The sequence below is a fragment of the Neoarius graeffei genome, chromosome 3 (genome assembly GCF_027579695.1).
Source record: "Neoarius graeffei isolate fNeoGra1 chromosome 3, fNeoGra1.pri, whole genome shotgun sequence".
In the NCBI taxonomy this organism is placed as follows: Eukaryota; Metazoa; Chordata; class Actinopteri; order Siluriformes; family Ariidae; genus Neoarius; species Neoarius graeffei.
This window is the reverse complement of record NC_083571.1, coordinates 21480745-21500053: the sequence shown is the minus strand read 5'-3', so window position 1 is coordinate 21500053 and position 19309 is coordinate 21480745. Positions and strand designations below refer to the sequence as shown.

At 45.5% G+C, this 19309-nt stretch overlaps 1 protein-coding gene across 6 annotated transcripts in view; it reads right to left on the bottom strand.

Moving 5' to 3' along the window:
- Positions 1 to 19309, bottom strand: part of lmbrd1 (LMBR1 domain containing 1) — a 254422-nt gene that overhangs the window by 82326 nt on the left and 152787 nt on the right. For 4 of the 6 annotated variants that reach the window (XR_009654288.1, XM_060916476.1, XM_060916479.1 and 1 more), the window contains exons 8-9: positions 10971 to 11096; positions 10629 to 10781 (exon numbers count right to left, since the gene is read on the bottom strand). The exons of 1 other annotated variant lie outside the window; for it this stretch is intronic. Coding sequence is in view for 4 of the 5 variants with exons in the window: in XM_060916476.1 (XP_060772459.1) it covers positions 10629 to 10781; positions 10971 to 11096 (279 nt within the window). In the remaining variant the exon portion in view is untranslated. The remainder of the gene's footprint in view (positions 1 to 10628; positions 10782 to 10970; positions 11097 to 19309) is intronic. One more of the 6 variants, XM_060916477.1, reaches the window with a different exon arrangement.

Below are 19309 nucleotides of genomic sequence, written 5' to 3'. Positions count from 1 at the left end.
AAGTCAACACAGCCATCTACCAGGAGATTTTAGAGCACTTCATGCTTCCGTCTGCTGACGAGCTTTTTGGAGATGCTGATTTCCTTTTCCAGCAGGACTTAGCACCTATCCACAGTGCCAAAACTACTACCAAATGGTTTGCTGACCATGATATTACTGTGTTTGATTGGCCAGCCAACTTGCCTGACCTGAACCCCATAGAGAATCTATGGGGTATTGTCAAGAGGAAGATGAGAAACACCCGACCCAAAAATACAGATACGCTGAAGGCCACTATCAAAGCAACCTGGGCTTCAATAACACCTCAGCAGTGCCACAGACTGATCACCTCCATGCCACACCGCATTGATACAGTAATTCATGGTAAAGGAGCCCCAAACAAGTATTGAGTGTATAAATGAATATACTTTTCAGAAGTTGGACATTTCTGTATTGTAAACCCTTTTTTTGATTGATCTTAGGGAATATTCTAATAATTTGAGGTACTGGATTTCTGATTTTCATGAGCTATAAGCCATAATCATCAAAATTAAAACAAAAAAGGCTTTAAATATTTCACTTTACAGGTAATGAATATAGAATATATGAAAGTTTACCTTTTTGAATTAAATTATGAAAAAATGGAACTTTTTCATGGTATTCTAATTTTTTGAGATGCACTAGTATACATCACACACACACACACACACACACACACACACACACACACACACACACACGTTGATGGTCAATTTCGCTGGTACTTGCGACCAGGGATAATAAAGGGTTCATTCATTCATTCTGCACGTTGTGTGCTGGAAAAGGTTTGGGTCCCATAGCTCCAGTAGAAGGGAAATCTTAAAGCTACACCACTATACAAATACATTTTACACAATTTCATGCTTCTAATGTTGTGGTACCAGTTTGGGGAAGGCCTACATATGGGTGTCCACATCAAGTCAACTTTATTGTCAAATATGCTATACATGCTCGACATACAGCACAGATGAAATTTCAGTCCTCTCTGACCCACGGTGCAAACAGGCAATGCAATAAATAAAAATAGAATAACTGAAATAAACAATATAAACAGTATAAACACTCTAGATAAGAAATAGACATAGACTAAACACTCACAGGTATATATCCATACACACACACACACGCATAATATGTTATATTACAGTATATATAAATTGGAGCAAAGGAACATAAAACAACAGTCAAGGACACTTGAGGTGTAGCAGGTAAACATGAAATAAGCAGTATAAACAATAAACTAATAGCTGTTAAGGTGAGGTAGTGCGGAATAGTGCAAATGAGCGAGGTAAAGTGAAATGTGCAGTCCCTGAGTTCAGTGTCCGAATGAATGTTGAGTGTGTGTGTGAGGGTGACATGATGTCAGATGCTGAAGGGGGGCAGGGGGGTGTACGGGCAGAATCTGTGGCAGGGGGCAGAGGGGGGAGGAGGGGCAGAACAAGGAGGGAGTTGAGCTTCCTGACCGCCTGGTAAAAGAAACTGTCCTTGAGCCTGCTCGTTTTGGCCCGGAGACTCCGCAGTCTCCTCCCCAACGGCAGCAGGCTGAAGAGGCTGTGAGATGGGTGGGTGGAGTCACCTGCAATCCTGATGGCTTTGCGGGTGAGGCGGGAGTTATAGATATCCATAAGAGAAGGGAGAGAGACACACCAATGATCCTCTCAGCTGCTCTCACGATGCGCTGCAGAGTCTTGCAGCAGGACACGGTGCAGGCACCATACCACATGGTGATGCAGCTGGTCGGGATGTTCTTGATGGTGCCTCTGTAGAATGTGTGCATGATGGGGGCCGGGGCTCTTGCTCTCCTCAGTTTGCGGAGGAAGTACAGACGATGTTGGGCTTTTTTGGCCAGTGATGCGATGTTGTTGCTCCAGGACAGGTCTTCAGAGATGTGCACACCCAGAAACCTGGTGCTGCTCACCCTCTCCACTGTAGCACTGTTGATAGTTAGTGGAGCATGCTGGGTGTGCGCTCTCCTGAAGTCCACAACAATCTCTTTCGTCTTCTCCACGTTCAGGCGGAGATTGTTGTCCTTGCACCACATGACCAAGCAGCTCACCTCACTCCTGTAGATTGTCTCATTGCCATTGTTGAGGAGACCCACCACAGTTGTGTCATCCGCAAACTTAATGAAGAGGTTGGAGCTGGATGTTGGTGTGCAGTCGTGGGCCAGCAGAGTGAAGAGGAGGGGGCTCAGCACACATCCTTGGGGGGCCCCCATGTTCAATGTGATGGTGCTGGAGGAGTTGCTGCCAACCTGTACAGCCTGTGGTCTCCCTGTCAGGAAGTCCAACAGCCAGTTGCACAGGGAAGTGTTGAGTCCCAGCTGGTCCAGTTTATGAATGAGCTGCTGAGGAATGATTGTGTTGAATGCTGAGCTAAAGTCTATGAACAGCATTCCGACGTACGAGTCTTTTGTCTCCAGATGGGTGACGGCTAAGTGGAGGGCAGTGGAGATGGTGTCATCAGTTGAACGGTTGGACTGATCTGCAAACTGGAAAGGGTCCAGGGCGGGGGGGGGGGGGGGGGGGTAGACTTGATATGCCGCATGACTAGCCGCTCGAAGCACTTCATGAGGATGGGAGTGAGTGCGACCGGGCGGTAGTCATTGAAGCACATGGGGACAACAGCCTGGCTCAATGAGATGTTGAAGATGTCTGTCAAGACATCTGTGAGCTCCTCGGCACAGTCTCTCAAGACACGACCAGGAATGTTGTCCATATAATGTACAGCAGTTTGAGTATTGGCAAGTTGCCCTCATTAAATGAAGTGTAACTAATACAGAATTTAATTAACATATTATTGCACATTAATTTTATATAGCACCTTTCTCATACCCAAGGTTGCTTTACAATTATGGGGGTGGGTCCCACCAAATAAAGGTCAGGATGTCATTCCAATGGTGTAGCAGCCATAATCCCACCAAAAGGCACACGGAAACAAGTACCACACTGCCTGCATAGCCGCCACTGGGCAACACCACCCGGATCACTGCGCCATGAATCCACAAAGCGAGCACAGAAGCACCGCCACGCAAAGCACCGGTATGTCCCAAACTGCCTGCACAGCTGCCGCGATGCCACCGGACAACACCTCTCAGAACACTGCGCCAAGCACAAAAGCATCGCCGCATAGAGCTCTGGACAACCCCGATGTTAAAATGAGCAACGAGCTCACTGCAGTCCACAGCGAGGAGCGTAGGCATCACCCACGGCAAACCAAGGCCTGGAGGGAACCGACGCCCAAAACTGGGTCCAGAGCCACACCACAACCGGTGGACAAAACACTCAAAAAAAAATAATAAAAAAACTACACAAACGCAAAGAAAAACAAAAAGGAAAAAATAAGTTTTGGTGAGAAGCGGCAGTCAGAATGTGCATGGCGTACTCTCAACCAGAAATGGGGGTGGGGGTGGGGGGGTGTATCCTGAGAGAGTTTACTGTTCTGTATTGACGATCATTTCTTTAACATTTACATACAAGTTCAATATTATAGGCTTGTCCTTCATGCATGCGCACAAAAAAAACCATGCATTTTTGTTTCTGTATTTGAGTGAGACTTTAAAAAATACATAAATTAAATAAAAATGGAGAGAAGAAAGAAAATGAGGGGGGGAAGGAGTGAGCATCAGGCTTGAGACAGTGCATCTCAATTAAGCCACTGTCTTTCAAGAAACGTTGCCACAACACGCAACACCAGCATAATAATTAATCAGAATCCATACTTCCCTCTTTCACAATAATTGAGACATTTAGCCTGAGATATATATGAGAGAGGAATATTACACAGTTGCATGAAGATATGAAGTTTGTGATGATTAAGTCTGAGTGATGAATGCATATTTCAAAAGTGAGCCAAGTGAACAAGTGAAAATATTTTCAACATAAGATAAATGTCATATCTTTGCATCACCGCATAATGTTCTTTATTTATATGGACACAACCACAAAAATAATACGCAAGTTAAAGAATTTTAATTTTGAACCAGTTCACCATTTTGACAACGGATGTCAAGTCAGCTGGAAAACACTGGGAGTGACATCATTGGAGTGAAACATCGGAAATTATTATACATACAGGACTCTTTTTCAATGGAATAAAAACATGTATTCTGTTCCCTTCTAGCAGGTTTCATTCATTTGGTTTGAGAGCATGCAATATTGTTAGCATATTGCTTATCTTATGCATTTTACGTCCCTCTACCCAATGGAGAATGAGCGTTGAATATGGTTTACGATACTGCATAATTGTCAAGACAACATGACGTCACATGTCGGAGCTGTTGGGAATATTCAGTGAGAAAGTTTCATGGTGCGCATGCGCAGAAGCATTTCTTTGTTCGCCAGGAAAAAGACAGACATATTGAACACACGAAAGGCTACCAAAACTTCATTAGATATTCATGTGAGTATGCAGGCACTTATGGATGTATGTGCGGCAGAAGACAGCTTTAGAATAGCAGACCAAGATAAAACGAGAGACAGGAATCGTAGTCAAAGAACAAGCTAGGGTCGGGCGATCGGCAAACAGAGTAACGTGGGCAAAACAGAAATCGAGGAAACGAGAAAACATGAGCAAAGGTCAAACAGGCAGAAAGACAGTCAGAGAATAACAAGAATTGGTATGTACGGAAAAACCAGAATGATACTTTGCAATGTGTGCTTGTGTGACTGGGGTTTAAATACTGAGACAGGTGATTAGGAAATGAATGTCAGCTGAGAGTCAGAAGGCGGGAGATAGAGGGCGCTGTGTGTGCTGGGAGTTGTAGTCTGAGCTGTCCATGTTTGTAGTCTGCTTGTCTCCAGTGGGTTTACTGACAGAGCCCCCCCTGAGAAGCTACCTCCAGGAGCTATACTCTTTCGGGGGCATCCTCGATTGCTGGGTGCTGGCTTGCTGGGGTGTTGGGCATGGAAGTCTTGCTTGAGCAGAGGGCCGAGGATGTCCTTGGACTTGACCCAACTTTGTTCTTCCGGCCCATACCCTTTCCAATCTATCAAGTACTTGATCTGGCTGCCTCTTCGCCTGGAGTCGAGGATTTTGTTGACCTGGTAGATGGGTTCCCCGTCGAGATTCAGAGAAGGGTGATCTTGAGTGGGTGTGCTGTTGGAGAATGGACCTGGGATTACAGGATTGGGATTGGAGACATGGAAAGTGGGAGAGACTCTGCTGTGTGGTGGAAGTTCTAGATATGAGACATCGTTGATGTGCCGTAACACCTTGAAGGGTCCGATATAGCGTGGTTGTAGTTTCTTACAGGTGTGTCTCTCTCATAGGTTTTTAGTCGCCACCCATACTTGATCACCAGGGAGATAGGTGGAAGTCTCTCCTCTGTGTCAACCGGCATACATCTTGTACTTGGCACAGACGACCTCTAGCCACTGATTGACCTCTTCCCAAATGGTTTGGCTGCGCTGGAACCACTCGTCTACTGCCTGTACCTGATTGGATGCGTCGTCCCGTGGGAACAAGGGTGGTTGGTAGCAGAGTATGCACTGGAAAGGTATTAGCTGAGTCGCAGAATGCTTTAGGGAGTTCTGTGCATACTCAGCCCATGGCAGGAAACGTGCCCAGTCCCCCTGGTTGCACATGCAGTAGATTTGCAGGAAGCAGCCAATTTCCTGGTTGGCCTATTCTACCTGCCCATTGGACTGGGGATGGTAGCTGGATGTGAGGCTAACGGACATCCCCAACCATGAAGCAGGACCAAAACTTGGAAATCAATTATGGGCCTCAGTCGCTGACTATGTCTTCAGGGATGCCGTAGTATCGAATACTTGTTGGAAAAGCAGCTCAGCCGTTTGGGCGGCCGTAGGGATACCCGGAAGAGAGATGAGCCTCAAAGCTTTCGAGAACCGGTCGATAGTGACCATGATTGTGGTACTGTTTTGTGATGAAGGAAGGTCTGTGATAAAGTCGATTGCCAAGTGTGACCAGGGTCACTGCGGGACAGGTAGTGGCATGAGTTTGCCGGCTGGAGAAGCTCGAGGAACCTTGGCCTGGGCACAGTTGGAACAGGAAGAGACGAACCGGTTGATTTCGGTAAGCATGTTGTCCCACCAGTACCTATTCTTCAGCATCTACTAGGTATGTTGACTGTTGGGGTGACCAACGGCAGGAGAAGAGTGCGCCCAGGTGATGAGTTTGCTGTGTAGATGTGCTGACACAAAGAGAAGACCAGATAGGATGTGATTAGGTACACATTGTGGTTCAGGCTTACGGATTTCACTGTCCAGATCCCACATGGATTGCATGAAGTGCTGAATTGGGATGATGGGTTGAGGTTCTGTGTCTTTCAGAGATGCTTCTACAGCCCAGGACAGAGCATCCGCCTTGGTGTTCTTGGACCCTGGTCAGAAGAAGATAGAGAAATTAAGACTGGTGAAGAACAGCGCCCACCTGGCCTGACGTGGATTAAACCTCTTGGCCTTCTTGAGATACTCAAGGTTCTTATGGTCAGTTAGGATGATGAATGGATGAGTTGCTCCCTCCAACCAGTGTCGCCATTCCTCCAAGGCTAGTTTGATGGCCAGCAGCTCACGATTGCCCACGTCCTAATTCCTCTCGGCAGGGGTTAGCTTCTTGGAGAAGAAAGCCACTGGGTGTAGTTTCGGCTTTTCCCCAAACTGCTGGGACAAGATGGCTCCTACTCCTGTGTCGGAGGCATCTACCTCCATGATGAATGGTTTCGTGGGGTCTGGATGCTGGAGAATCGGAGCCGACGTGAAGGCGGTTTTCAACTTGTTGAAGGCTTCTTCTGCCTGAGGATTCCATCGGAGGCACTTGGGACCCTTTTTCAGGAGAGTGGTCAATGAAGCGGCCAAGGTGCTGAAGTTCCTGATGAAACGGCAGTCGAAGTTGGCAAAACCTAGAAATCTCTGGAGGTCCTTGACTGACTTAGGTTGGGGCCATGAGGTAACGGCCGAGACTTTGGTTGAGTCCATGCGGACCCCTTCCAAGCTAATGACGTAGTCCAGGAAGGAGATCTCGTCTTGGTGGAATTCGCATTTTTCGGCTTTGAGGTAGAGGTTGCTCCAGCAACGGTTTGAGGACAGTTCTGACATGGCTCTGATGACTGGGGAAATCAGAGGAATAGATCAAGATGTCATCTATGTAGGCAATGACGTATTTTCCCAGCATGTCCCGCAGCACGTCACTGATGAAACTTTGGAACACACTGGGAGCCGAAGATAGGCCATATAGCATGACCCGGTATTCGAAGTGACTAGTGGTTGTGCTGAAGGCGGTCTTCCACTTGTCACCTCATTTAATCTGGATCAGGTTGTAGGCACTTTGAAGATCCAGCTTGGAAAACACTTTGGCCGATCTGAGATGCTCCAGAGCTGCCGTAACCAAAGGGAGAGGATACAGATATTTAACGATGACTTCATTAAGCCCCCTATAGTCTATGCAGGGCCAAAGCCCACCTCCTCATTTCTCCACGAAGAAGCCGGTCGAGGCAGGAGATTTCGATGGCCGGATGTAACCTTGTTTGAGAACCTCTTGGATGTACTCTTCCATGGCAGTATGTTCTTTCTGAAAAAGGGGATAGATGTGACCTTGTGGTGGTGCCATCCCTGGCAATAGCTCAATGGCACAGTCACAGGGCCCATGTGGTGGTAGTCTGCAGGCCTTCCCCTTGCTGAAGACCTCAGAAAGATCCTGGTAGCATTCTGGAACATTGTCCATGGAGTCAGGGAGCAGGCTCTCAACTGAGGTGGAGGAAATTATGAGTTGGGGATGAAAGAGGTAGCTCTGAAAGCACATAGGTGACCACTGGAGAATCTCCTTGTTCTGCCATGAGATGAGGGGATCATGTAGTTGTAACCGGGGTAGCCGAGGATGATGATATGATGGCCAGTGGTCATGATGTACAAAGAGATTAGTTTGTGATGTAGGGACCCCACTGGTATCTGTAGCAGCTGTGTCCGTGATGCGACTAGGCCATCGCCTATGGGTCCGCCGTCGATAGTCTGGATGCTAAACGCACTTTGCAGAGGTGACTGGCAGGTTGAGCTTTTGCACGAGGGCTTCGCTGATGAAGCTCCCCTCTGCTCCTGAAGCTATGAAGGACATAAGTGGAGGCCGCCATCTTCAGTAACACTGGGATTTTGAAGGATTTAGAGTTAAGTTCTCTCACCGGAGTTTGGGCTGGAACAGATCTCTTGGTTGAGGTTCCCCAGGCAGGTCGAACTGGGCAGTGTTGAACATCATGACCAGCGCTCCCACAGTAGAAGCACAAACCCTCCTTGTGCCTTCTGACACGCTCAGCGTGGGACAACCATGTGCGTGGTCCTCGGGAGGCGACGTTGGCTTCTTCTCCGTGAGGAGCGAAGGCCAGTGCTTCAACAGCTGGTCTAGATGTATGGCCAGTTCGATCAGGGCGTCCAGTGAGAGGTTCTCATCCCTACATACCAACTTGCTGAGTATTTCAGGATGCAGTCCCTGGCGAAAGACTGCTTTGAGTGCTGGGATGTTCCATCCACTGGAGGCTGCAAGAGTCCTGAAATCCAGGGCATACTCGGCGAGGCTTCTGGTGCCCTGTGAGCTGGTGAGAAGGCTTTCCCCAACTTTGATTCCCTCAGGCTCATGATCGAATACCTTCTTGAACAGGGAGAGGAACCATTTATATGACCCCGTTGGCTTTCCACCCTTGTTCCAGATGGCTGTAGCCCAGCGGAGTGCTTTGCCGGCGAGGAGAGACAGAAATTTAGCGATTTTGTGTTCTTCTGGAATATCCGGCATGGTGGCAAAATACAATGAGCATTGTAACAAGAAGCCCTTACATGCGGCGGGGTCGCCAATTAACTTTTCTGGTGCGGGGGTTGCAACGCCGAGCGAGAAGGAGATTCAGTGCGTGCTAGGAGGGCCTGTGACATAACAGTTGTTAGCTGCGTCATCCTGCTGTTCAGATAGGCGAGCATCTGTTGATGTTCTCCTAGCAGTCGCCCCTGTGCGTTTAGAGCCGTCTGTGATCCTCTGCTACATCCATGCTGGCGAAGTATCCTGAGAGTACGCAGGCACTTACGGATGTATGTGCGGTGGAAGACAGCTTTAGAATAGCAGACCAAGCCAAAACGAGAGACAGGAATCGTAGTCAAAGAACAAGCTAGAGTTGGGCGATCGGCAAACAGAGTAACATGGGCAAAACAGAAATCGAGGAAACGAGAAAACACTAGTAAAGGTCAAACAGGCAGAAAGGCAGTCAGAGAATAACAAGAACTGGTATGTATGGAAAAACCAGAACGATACTTCGCAATGTGCGTTTGTGTGACTGGGGTTTAAATACTGAGATAGCTGATGAGGAAATGAATGTCAGCTGAGAATCAGAAGGTGGGAGATAGAGGGCACTGTTTGTACTGGGAGTTGTAGTCTGCTCATCTCCAGCGGGTTTACTGACACTTTACATATATTTACAAAAGAAAAACATACCAATTGACATTGAAAAACTTGAAAAGAGCGTGCATAATAATAATAATAATATTGCCTGGCTTTATTTTGTGGTATATCAGAACTCTTCTTTGACTTGTTCAATATCATGCTAGCTGAATGGAATATATCTAATGTCCCACTCAAGACCAGCCAATATAATTTAAATATGTCACTCAGATCAACGATGTGCTTTGTCTGAAAAAATGCATGTTTTTCAGCACATGATGATAAACTCCATATCTTCAAGCCAACATTTTATTTTCTTTTTATTATATAGACACATTCACAGAAAAAGTACCCAATTTTATCAAAACAATTCATCAATATCCTCATGAGTGAGATGTAGAGATTTAAATCACAGTTTTGGTTCTCCATGTCCTGGATGTAGCTTGAATGAACGATATGAGTGGTGTATTTCCCAGTAGAACACCCATGTCCAGATTTTTTTATATATATACACACACACACACACTTACATACATATATATATATATATATATATATATATATATATATATATATATATATATACACACACACACACACACACACACACGCTCCAGTTGAAATTACAGATTCTCTGATGTGACTGGCATAGTACTATTTTCTGAGGGATGCAGCCCCAAAGAAAATAGTACTATGCCAACCACCGAAGAGAATCCATAATTACCAGTGCCTCCCAGTGCATACTTGATTTACATCCATCAAAAAATTCCAAATTAAGTGTTAACTTTCAACTTTTGTTGATGAGATTGAATCTTGGCATAAACTCACTGGAGGCAGCGATGTTTATGTCATGTCGGCACAAGCTTCAACCTGCGCAAGCACAATGTGCCATCATGCCTCGCTAGCCATGATCAAGATACGTAGATCTACACACAAAAACCCGCGGAGCCACAGCTGTGACTCAAGTCGGCCACACAGCTTGAAATTTTGAAGTCAGTTCATGGTATATCCAGGGCATACCATGATGACTAACTCACACCATATCCATTTTTAAAAATTTTTGATGTCATGAGATACTTTGCTTAATCAATGGTGGAACTATTTTTTTTATGGTCATGTGAGCCATCCTTGGCCAATCCCTGCACAGTAATTTTTTGATGAGGGATATATATTTTTCATACACACACACACGCACGCACTGTATACAATTTAGACAGAATAAATCACTATTTGCTAACCTTAAAGGGACGGAGGACCTTGCTCACTTTAGTGCAGCAGTTCCTATCAGCATTCTCGAGGTGATGGCCCCGGCGGCGCAACATCAAAAGCTTAGCCTCCAGATCCTGTAGGTTCCTCCGGTCTTTCAAAGAGAGTGGCCTTCCATGCTCACTCTGCACACAGATAGAAAGGTTAAAACCTGCCACATAAGTTATAAAATCACAAGTGTTTTTGTCATGTCAGTAATGCAAACTTCACTGACTTGTGAATGAGATATGACAGGAAGAACAGCTTCAGCATTGTATTTACCACTTTTGTCTCCCACCTACTGTAGAGACACCAACACACAGCCTTCCACACACCTTGGCTTTTAGCTTTTCTATTTGTTGCTCAACCTCCCCCATATCTTCTGTGTTCTCTAGCCGTTCATAGAGGACACTGCGCGGGCCTTTGATCAGGTTCAGGGGTAGCACAGACATCCCATATGCCTGGCCAAGAGAAAGATGAAAAGCAATCACACACTATTTTTGGGCATGACAGAAAGCCTGCACAATCCCCAGCTTCTTTTCAGCCCAACACAAAGATGCACCATGGACAATGGATATTAAAAAAAAAAAAAGCATAACTTTAAAAAATATATTTAAAAAAAAAATCACAGAGCACTTTATGTTTCATAAAGTGAGACAGCTCATTATCCGACACATCCATGAAAGCCTTGGACACTGTGGCAGGAGCCACACGCTTTCACATTTGAGGCAAAAATACTGGATACCTGGAGCTATCTCAGCTATCTGAAAAAAATTACTTCCAAATGTGTCACCTGCAGGAAGATGAGCACTGCCAAAGGTGAACAATTCATGGCTGACTTACCAACAGTCACCTCAGATAAAGATTCAAAGATTCTTTGTCAATTCACTATATATCCAGGACATATAGGAGAATCAAAATGCTGTTTCTTTCACCTTGTAAAAAACAGATAAAGATTACACAAAAAAAGGAGAAAAAAATTAAGAAAAACAATATATGGGACATTCCACCGAATGGGTCCCATTTGCTTGTTGTACCACTCCCAAATTAAACTTAATTTGTTATATCTTTTCAACACTACAACAACACACATTTAACTATTCAAAATGTGTATTGGTCAACCTCAGGCTACGTTACAAGGTTTGGAAGTCAAAGATGGCTGCATTTTTTTTTCAGTCCTGTTACCAAAACTCTGAAAGTAACAGGACTGAGTTTTTAGCCTAGGATTAGCTAATACAACCCTGATTCCAAAAAAGTTGGGACAAAGTACAAACTGTAAATAAAAACAGAATGCAATGATGTGGAAGTTTCAAAATTCCATATTTTATTCAGAATAGAACATAGATGACATATCAAATGTTTAAACTGAGAAAATGTATCATTTAAAAGAGAAAAATTAGGTGATTTTAAATTTCATGACAACACCACCTCAAAAAAGTTGGGACAAGGCCATGTTTACCACTGTGAGACATCCCCTTTTCTCTTTACAACAGTCTGTAAACGTCTGGGGACTGAGGAGACAAGTTGCTCAAGTTTAGGGATAGGAATGTTAACCCATTCTTGTCTAATGTAGGATTCTAGTTGCTCAACTGTCTTGGGTCTTTTTTGTCGTATCTTCCGTTTTATGATGCGCCAAATGTTTTTTATGGGTGAAAGATCTGGACTGCAGGCTGGCCAGTTCAGTACCCGGACCCTTCTTCTACGCAGCCATGATGCTGTAACTGATGCAGTATGTGGTTTGGCATTGTCATGTTGGAAAATGCAAGGTCTTCCCTGAAAGAGACATCGTCTGGATGGGAGCACATGTTGCTCTAGAACCTGGAGATACCTTTCAGCATTGATGGTGTCTTTCCAGATGTGTACCGTAAGCTGCCCATGCCACACGCACTAATGCAACCCCATACCATCAGAGATGCAGGCTTCTGAGCTGAGCGCTGATGATAACTTGGGTCGCCATTCTCCTCTTTAGTCCGAATGACACGGCATCCCTGATTTCCATAAAGAACTTCAAATTTTGATTCGTCTGACCACAGAACAGTTTTCCACTTTGCCACAGTCCATTTTAAATGAGCCTTGGCCCAGAGAAGACGTCTGCGCTTCTGGATCATGTTTAGATACGGCTTCTTCTTTGAACTATAGAGTTTTAGCTGGCAATGGCAGATGGCACGGTGAATTGTGTTCACAGATAATGTTCTCTGGAAATATTCCTGAGCCCATTTTGTGATTTCCAATACAGAAGCATGCCTGTATGTGATGCAGTGGGGTCTTCCGTCTAAGGGCCCGAAGATCATGGGCACCCAGTATGGTTTTCCGGCCTTGACCCTTACACACAGATTCTTCCAGATTTTCTGAATCTTTTGATGATATTACGCACTGTAGATGATATGTTCAAACTCTTTGCAATTTTACACTGTCAAACTCCTTTCTGATATTGCTCCACTATTTGTTGGTGCAGAATTAGGGGGATTGGTGATCCTCTTCCCATCTTTACTTCTGAGAGCCGCTGCCACTCCAAGATGCTCTTTTTATACCCAGTCATGTTAATGACCTATTGCCAACTGACCTAATGAGTTGTAATTTGGTCCTCCAGCTGTTCCTTTTTTGTACCTTTAACTTTTCCAGCCTCTTATTGCCCCGTCCCAACTTTTTTGAGATGTGTTGCCGTCATGAAATTTCAAATGAGCCAATATTTGGCATGAAATTTCAAAATGTCTCACTTTCGACATTTGATATGTTGTCTATGTTCTATTGTGAATACAATCAGTTTTTCAGATTTGTAAATTATTGCAGTCCGTTTTTATTTACAATTTGTACTTTATCCCAACTTTTTTGGAATCAGGGTTGTACATGGAATTAAGCCACATGGCGTCATCGCTAATAGCATGACCACAATTAGCACATTCTAGTGATTTACCAAAAATCTGTATTTTTAAAATAAACAAATATCATCTAAGAAATAATTTAAGTAACAGGACAGTATGTTGACATTGACCTTATCAGTCAAAGTTAAAAAATCATCAAATATACAGAAAAGCAAATGAGAGAACTAACTTGTGGTCTTCCCATGGCCTTCAGAAGACACAACTGATGTAACTTCCTGTTGAGCATGTGATTTATGGAATGTTCCAAATTTGTCAGATGGGGTAATAATGTTTGGGTAACAGGACTGAGTGAAAACCCAGGGACATGACTAAAATGTATATTTTAACTAAGATATTGTGGATTTCTTATGAAAAAAATATATTTAAACCATGGACAGGATATGGAGTCACACAACAGTGCAAAAGAAATACTGTTTCTGAAGGATTTTAATCATAATATTTCATAGTTAAGTATAAAGTTAGATTGCGGGGACAGGTAACACATGCTATTTTTCAGTGTTTAGGTAGTTTTTATTCATCTTTACAATTATATATCTTAAATTTGAAATCAGATCAATGTGCAGGACATTCTGCGTAATAATGAAATGTATTTTAAAGTACATTTTTATGTGCATTTATACATATAATTTTCTAGCGATGGAAATGGCACCGATTCGGTGGAATGGCTCATATATAAATATTTATAAATATAGATCTCATCTCATTATCTCTAACCACTTTATCCTGTTCTACAGGGTCGCAGGCAAGCTGGAGCCTATCCCAGCTGACTATGGGCGAAAGGCAGGGTACACCTTGGACAAGTCGCCAGGTCATCACAGGACTGACACAAAGACACAGACAACCATTCACACTCACACCTACGATCAATTTAGAGTCACCAGTTAACCTAACCTGCATGTCTTTGGACTGTGGGGGAAACCGGAGCACCTGGAGGAATCCCACGCGGACACGGGGAGAACATGCAAACTCCGCACAGAAAGGCCCTCATCAGCCATGGGGCTCGAACCCGGACCTTCTTGCTGTGAGGCAACAGCGCTAACCACTACACCACCGTGCCGCCCATAAATACAGATAATATAGATAAAAAAATATACACTCTAAAATCAATGTACAAAATAGCAGTAGTGCAAATACAGTACAATATCTAATGGAGAAGGTGCTAGAAGAGCAGCTTATGAGGTGTATATGAACAGTAGTGCAAATGAGCAATAGCAGCAGATACAACAGTAATGCTAATGTTTGTGATGTGCAGCCAGATGAGATAGTTTCTTGTGTGAATGAATGTGTTACAGACCAGGGGTAAGGGTAGGTAGTGGACAGAGTTCAGCATCCTGACAGCCTGGTGGATGAAGCTGTTTAGCAGTCTTGTGGAGTGGGCCTAGAGGCTCCGGTACCCTTTTCCCTGAGGGCAGGAGGCTGAAGAGAGAGTGTGAAGGGTGGGAGGTGTCACCAGCGATGCTGATGGCTCTGCAGGTGAGATGGGAGTGATGGCTGTCTGTAAGGGAGGGCTGAGGGGTACTGATGATTTTGCTGGCCATGTTCACTATGCGTTGCACAGTCTTCTGGCAGGAGGCACTGCAGCCTCTGTACCACGCAGTGATGCAGCCAGTGAGGACACTCAATGGTGTCCCTGTAGAATGAGCACATGATGGGGGGGGGGGGGACTCATGCACTCCTCAGTTTGCGGAGGAAATAGAGGTGAGTTTGAGCCTTCTTGGCCAGCGATGCAGTGGTGTTGGACCAGGAGAGGTCCTCAGCGATGTGCACCCCTAGGAATTTGGTGCTGCTCACCCTCTACACTGCAGCACCATCGATGGTCGGAGGGGGATGCTGTGAGTGACCTCTCAAGTCGACTACAATCTCTTTGGTCTTCTCCACGTTCAGGAAGAGATTGTTGTCTTTACTCCACTCGACCAGTTGGCTCACCTCATTCCTGTAGTTGGCTTCATCGTTGTTAGCGACTAGGCCCACCACAGTCATGTCATCCGCAAACTTGATGATGCAGTTGGTGCTGTAGATTGGTACACAGTCATGAGTCAGCAGGGTGAAGAGCAGTGGGCTGAGCACACACCCTTGTGGGGCCCCTGTGCTCAGCATGACGGTCCTGGAGGTGTTACTGCCGACCCAAACGTTCTGTGGCCTCCCTGTAAGAAAGTTCAGCACCCAGTTACAAAGAGAGGTGTTGAGTCCCAAACGTCCGAGTTTGTGTGTTAGCTGCTGGGGAATTAGTGTTGAATGCCGAACTGTAATCCAAGAACAGCATTCGCACATCGGTGGTCTTTGAGTCCAGGTGAGTGAGGGCTGGGTGGAGAGCAGCGGAGATAGCATCCTCTGTGGACCTGTTTGACCTATATGCAAATTGGAATGGGTCATGAGAGGGAAGGAGAATGGACTTGATGTTCTGCATGACAAGTCACTCAAAGCACTTCATCATGATGATGGAAGTCAGTGCTACGGGCTGATAGTTGTTATAGCTAGATGGGAGGGGCTTCTTTGGCACTGGTATTATGGTTGTAGCTTTGAAACACATGGGGACAACAGGGAGATGTTAAAGATGTCAGCAAGGACATCCCTGAGCTCCATGGCACAGTCCTTCAGAACACGACCAGATATGTTGTCTGGTCCATCTGCCTTACGTGGGTTGATCCTGGAAAGGGTCCTCTCCACACTGGCTGGATTCAGACATATGGCCTGTTCATCCGGGGGAGGAGTGCTCTTCTGTGCTGGTGTGTTGTTTTGTGTTTCAAAGCGTCCAAAGAAGTCATTTAGGCAGTTTAGCAATGTGATGTCACTCTCACAGGTCCGTGGTGGGGGTTTGTAGTTTGCGAGGGTTTGAATGCCACGCCAGAGACACTGTGCATCTCTGGTGTTGCTGAAGTTTCCAGATATTTTATTGCTGTACTGACATTTTGCCTCCCTGATGCCACGGGACAGGTTGGCTCTGGCTGTTAGACCTGTGGGTGTCACCAGTCCTAAAGGCTGCATCCCGAGCCCGTAGGAGCCTGTGAACCTCTCCTGTCAGCCACAGCTTCTGGTTAGCATGAACAGTGAAGGTTTTGCAGTGAGTGACATCAGTGCATTTAGCAATGTATGACGTGACGGCCTCAGTGTACTCTTAAGTCTATGTGGTCATTGTAAGTGGCTGCTTCTTTGAAAATGTCCCAGTGTGTAGTGCTAAAAACAGTCTTTCAAAAACATAGGAGGCTCCCTCTGGTCACACACGTACCTCCTTTTGTGTTGGTCTGATGGCTCTCACTCGGAGGCCCTGTCCACACGGCAACGGATTCAGGTGAATCTGATAAAATTGTTTATCGTTTCGGCCTGGCGTCCACACGGCACCAGCGTTTTGGGTGCCCCAAAACGAAATCTTTTGAGAACGGGTTCCAGAGTGAAAAAACCTGGCAACGGCGCCGTTGCGAAGTCGTCTGGATGAGTAGAACAGATTTGTTTATGATGACGTCACAACCACATGACTGTCAGTGCTTCACGCCGGGTAGAAGTGTAACGAACTTGATGCAAGTTGTCAACAAATCCTATAACTTGGTTCATGAAACGGGCTTACAAATATTTTCACTGTGAATATTTATTGTGTAATGGTGCAAAGTGAGAGAGAGAGAGAGAGAGAATAGCCCTTAGGGCACAGTCTTTAGTCCAAACACTGCGGAAGCAGTACCAAACCACACACCGCCCGTGCGCTTTCCAAAAACAAAAACAATCCCGCCAGCAAACATAGGAAAAAAAAAAAGGAGCGATCTCACCTCTTCAGATGTTGGTTTAAGTCCGACAATACATTCCTCAAAAAGGGTGTAGAAGAACAAAGTAATCCATCAACGTGTAGCATTCAATTTATTCCGGACCATTAAAGAATTCTGGAGGATATCAGAATGTTGGCGTACTGGCTTCCATCTACCCCCATTCATTCCTCTTTCCGCGTCTTTCGTTTTACGCTACTTATTAATAATCAAAACTTTATGTGGCTAATGCTACAGAAGAAGGGGTTTATGCGCATGCGTCTACTTCTATTGTTCTGGTGTCTCCGATGGGACCGTCTAACAGCGCACGTAGTGGTGTGGCATGTGTATTGCATCGTTTTCAGCAAGCGCTGCGTTGCCATATGTACCTGAAATTTTACTGATCCGTTGCCCATGTGGACGCGATATTTAAAAAAAAAAAAAAGAAATCTCATTGCCGTTGTCGTGTGGATGTAGCCCGAGTCTATATGCAGGTCTCAGCATGATGGTAATGTGATCAGAGAGACCTAGGTGGGGGAGGGGGGAGGCCTTGTAAGCTCCTTTGTGAGTTGTGTACACCAAGTCCACTAAGTTGTCACCTCTTGTTGGAAAGTCCACATGCTGATGTAATTTGGGTAGTAAAACCTTTAAATCTGCATTTTTAATTTCCCCGAGGGAACCCTCCCAAAGGGATCAATAAAGTTTTATCTATCTGTATCTATCTGCTGTGATGAGGAATCCATCTGGGTGCGCTGTCTGTTGTTCACTGATGCCCTGGTAGAGTTCACCGAGTGCCTCGCTCCTAACGTTGGTGTTAGCGGTGGGAGGGATGTAAACAACGATGAGCAGAATTGATGTAAACTCCCTCAGTAGGTAGCAGGGTTGGCACTTGATAAACTCCGCCAGCGGAGAACAGTGTTTGTGCACAACAGTAGCATTCCAGCACCAAGCATCACTGATGTAAACACACAGTCCCCCACCGCGAGTCTTGCCTCCTTCCACAAAGGCTCAGTCAGCATGGTAGCATGTTAGCCCAGCTAGCTGGATAGCAGAGTCCGGGATGTTGTTATTCAGCCAGGATTCTGTAAAGATGAAAAAACAGCAATCCCTCACATCATGTAGCACAGATCTCATGAGTTCTATGTGATCTATTTTGTTGTCTCGTGAGTGTGCATTGGCCAGAACGAGGGATGGTATTGCGGGTCCGTGCGGGCTAGCGGCTAGCCTAGCCCAGATACCTCCGCGCTTACCATGCTCCTGTTTCACACCGCTTCCGGCGCCTCCTCTCTGGGTGAGACACAGCAGGCGAGTCCAGTGATGTAGTAGTCCGGCGGAGAAGACCCGGGCCTCGAAGTTCCTCTATGACTTTCTGGTCCAAGCCACCCTTCATTAATGTGGGTATGGGTTTCTTTGGTCCATTTGATATGAAGTGCAGGAGGATGATTGTTAAGTGCTATAGAGTAATTGTTACATGCTTCAACATCAGAACAGTTCACATAGAGGTTGCACAAACTCTAAATACTGACTCCTGCATCAATGCAGTCAGGATGTTCATCGCTAGAAGAGGCCCTGTCAAAGTCATGAGGTCGGATAATGGGACCAACCTCGTCAGATCTGAGTGTGAACTGCGGGAGGTCGTTCAAAGTTTGGACAACACGCAGATACAGACTGCTTCATGTAATAAGGGCATCTGTTGGCTATTTAATCCCCCTGCAGGATCACACAACAGGTGTGTCTGGGAGAGACAAATTCATACACAATCAGATGGATTCTTAGTGCTCTGTTACACCAGCAAACACTGGGTGAGGAAGGACTTACCACTTTACTCTGTGAGGTGGAAGTCATCTTAAATGATGGGCCCATCACCAAAGCTTCCAGCGACCCTTTGGACTTGGAGCCCCTTACACCAAATCGTCTCCTACTGCTTAAAAACACATCCATCTGTACCACCCAGAGTATTCAGTCCTGGTGACTGTTACGGCAGAAGGAGATGGCGCCAAGTTCAATATATGGTGGATTTGTTTTGGAAGAGATGGACAAATAAATATCTGCCCGAGTTAC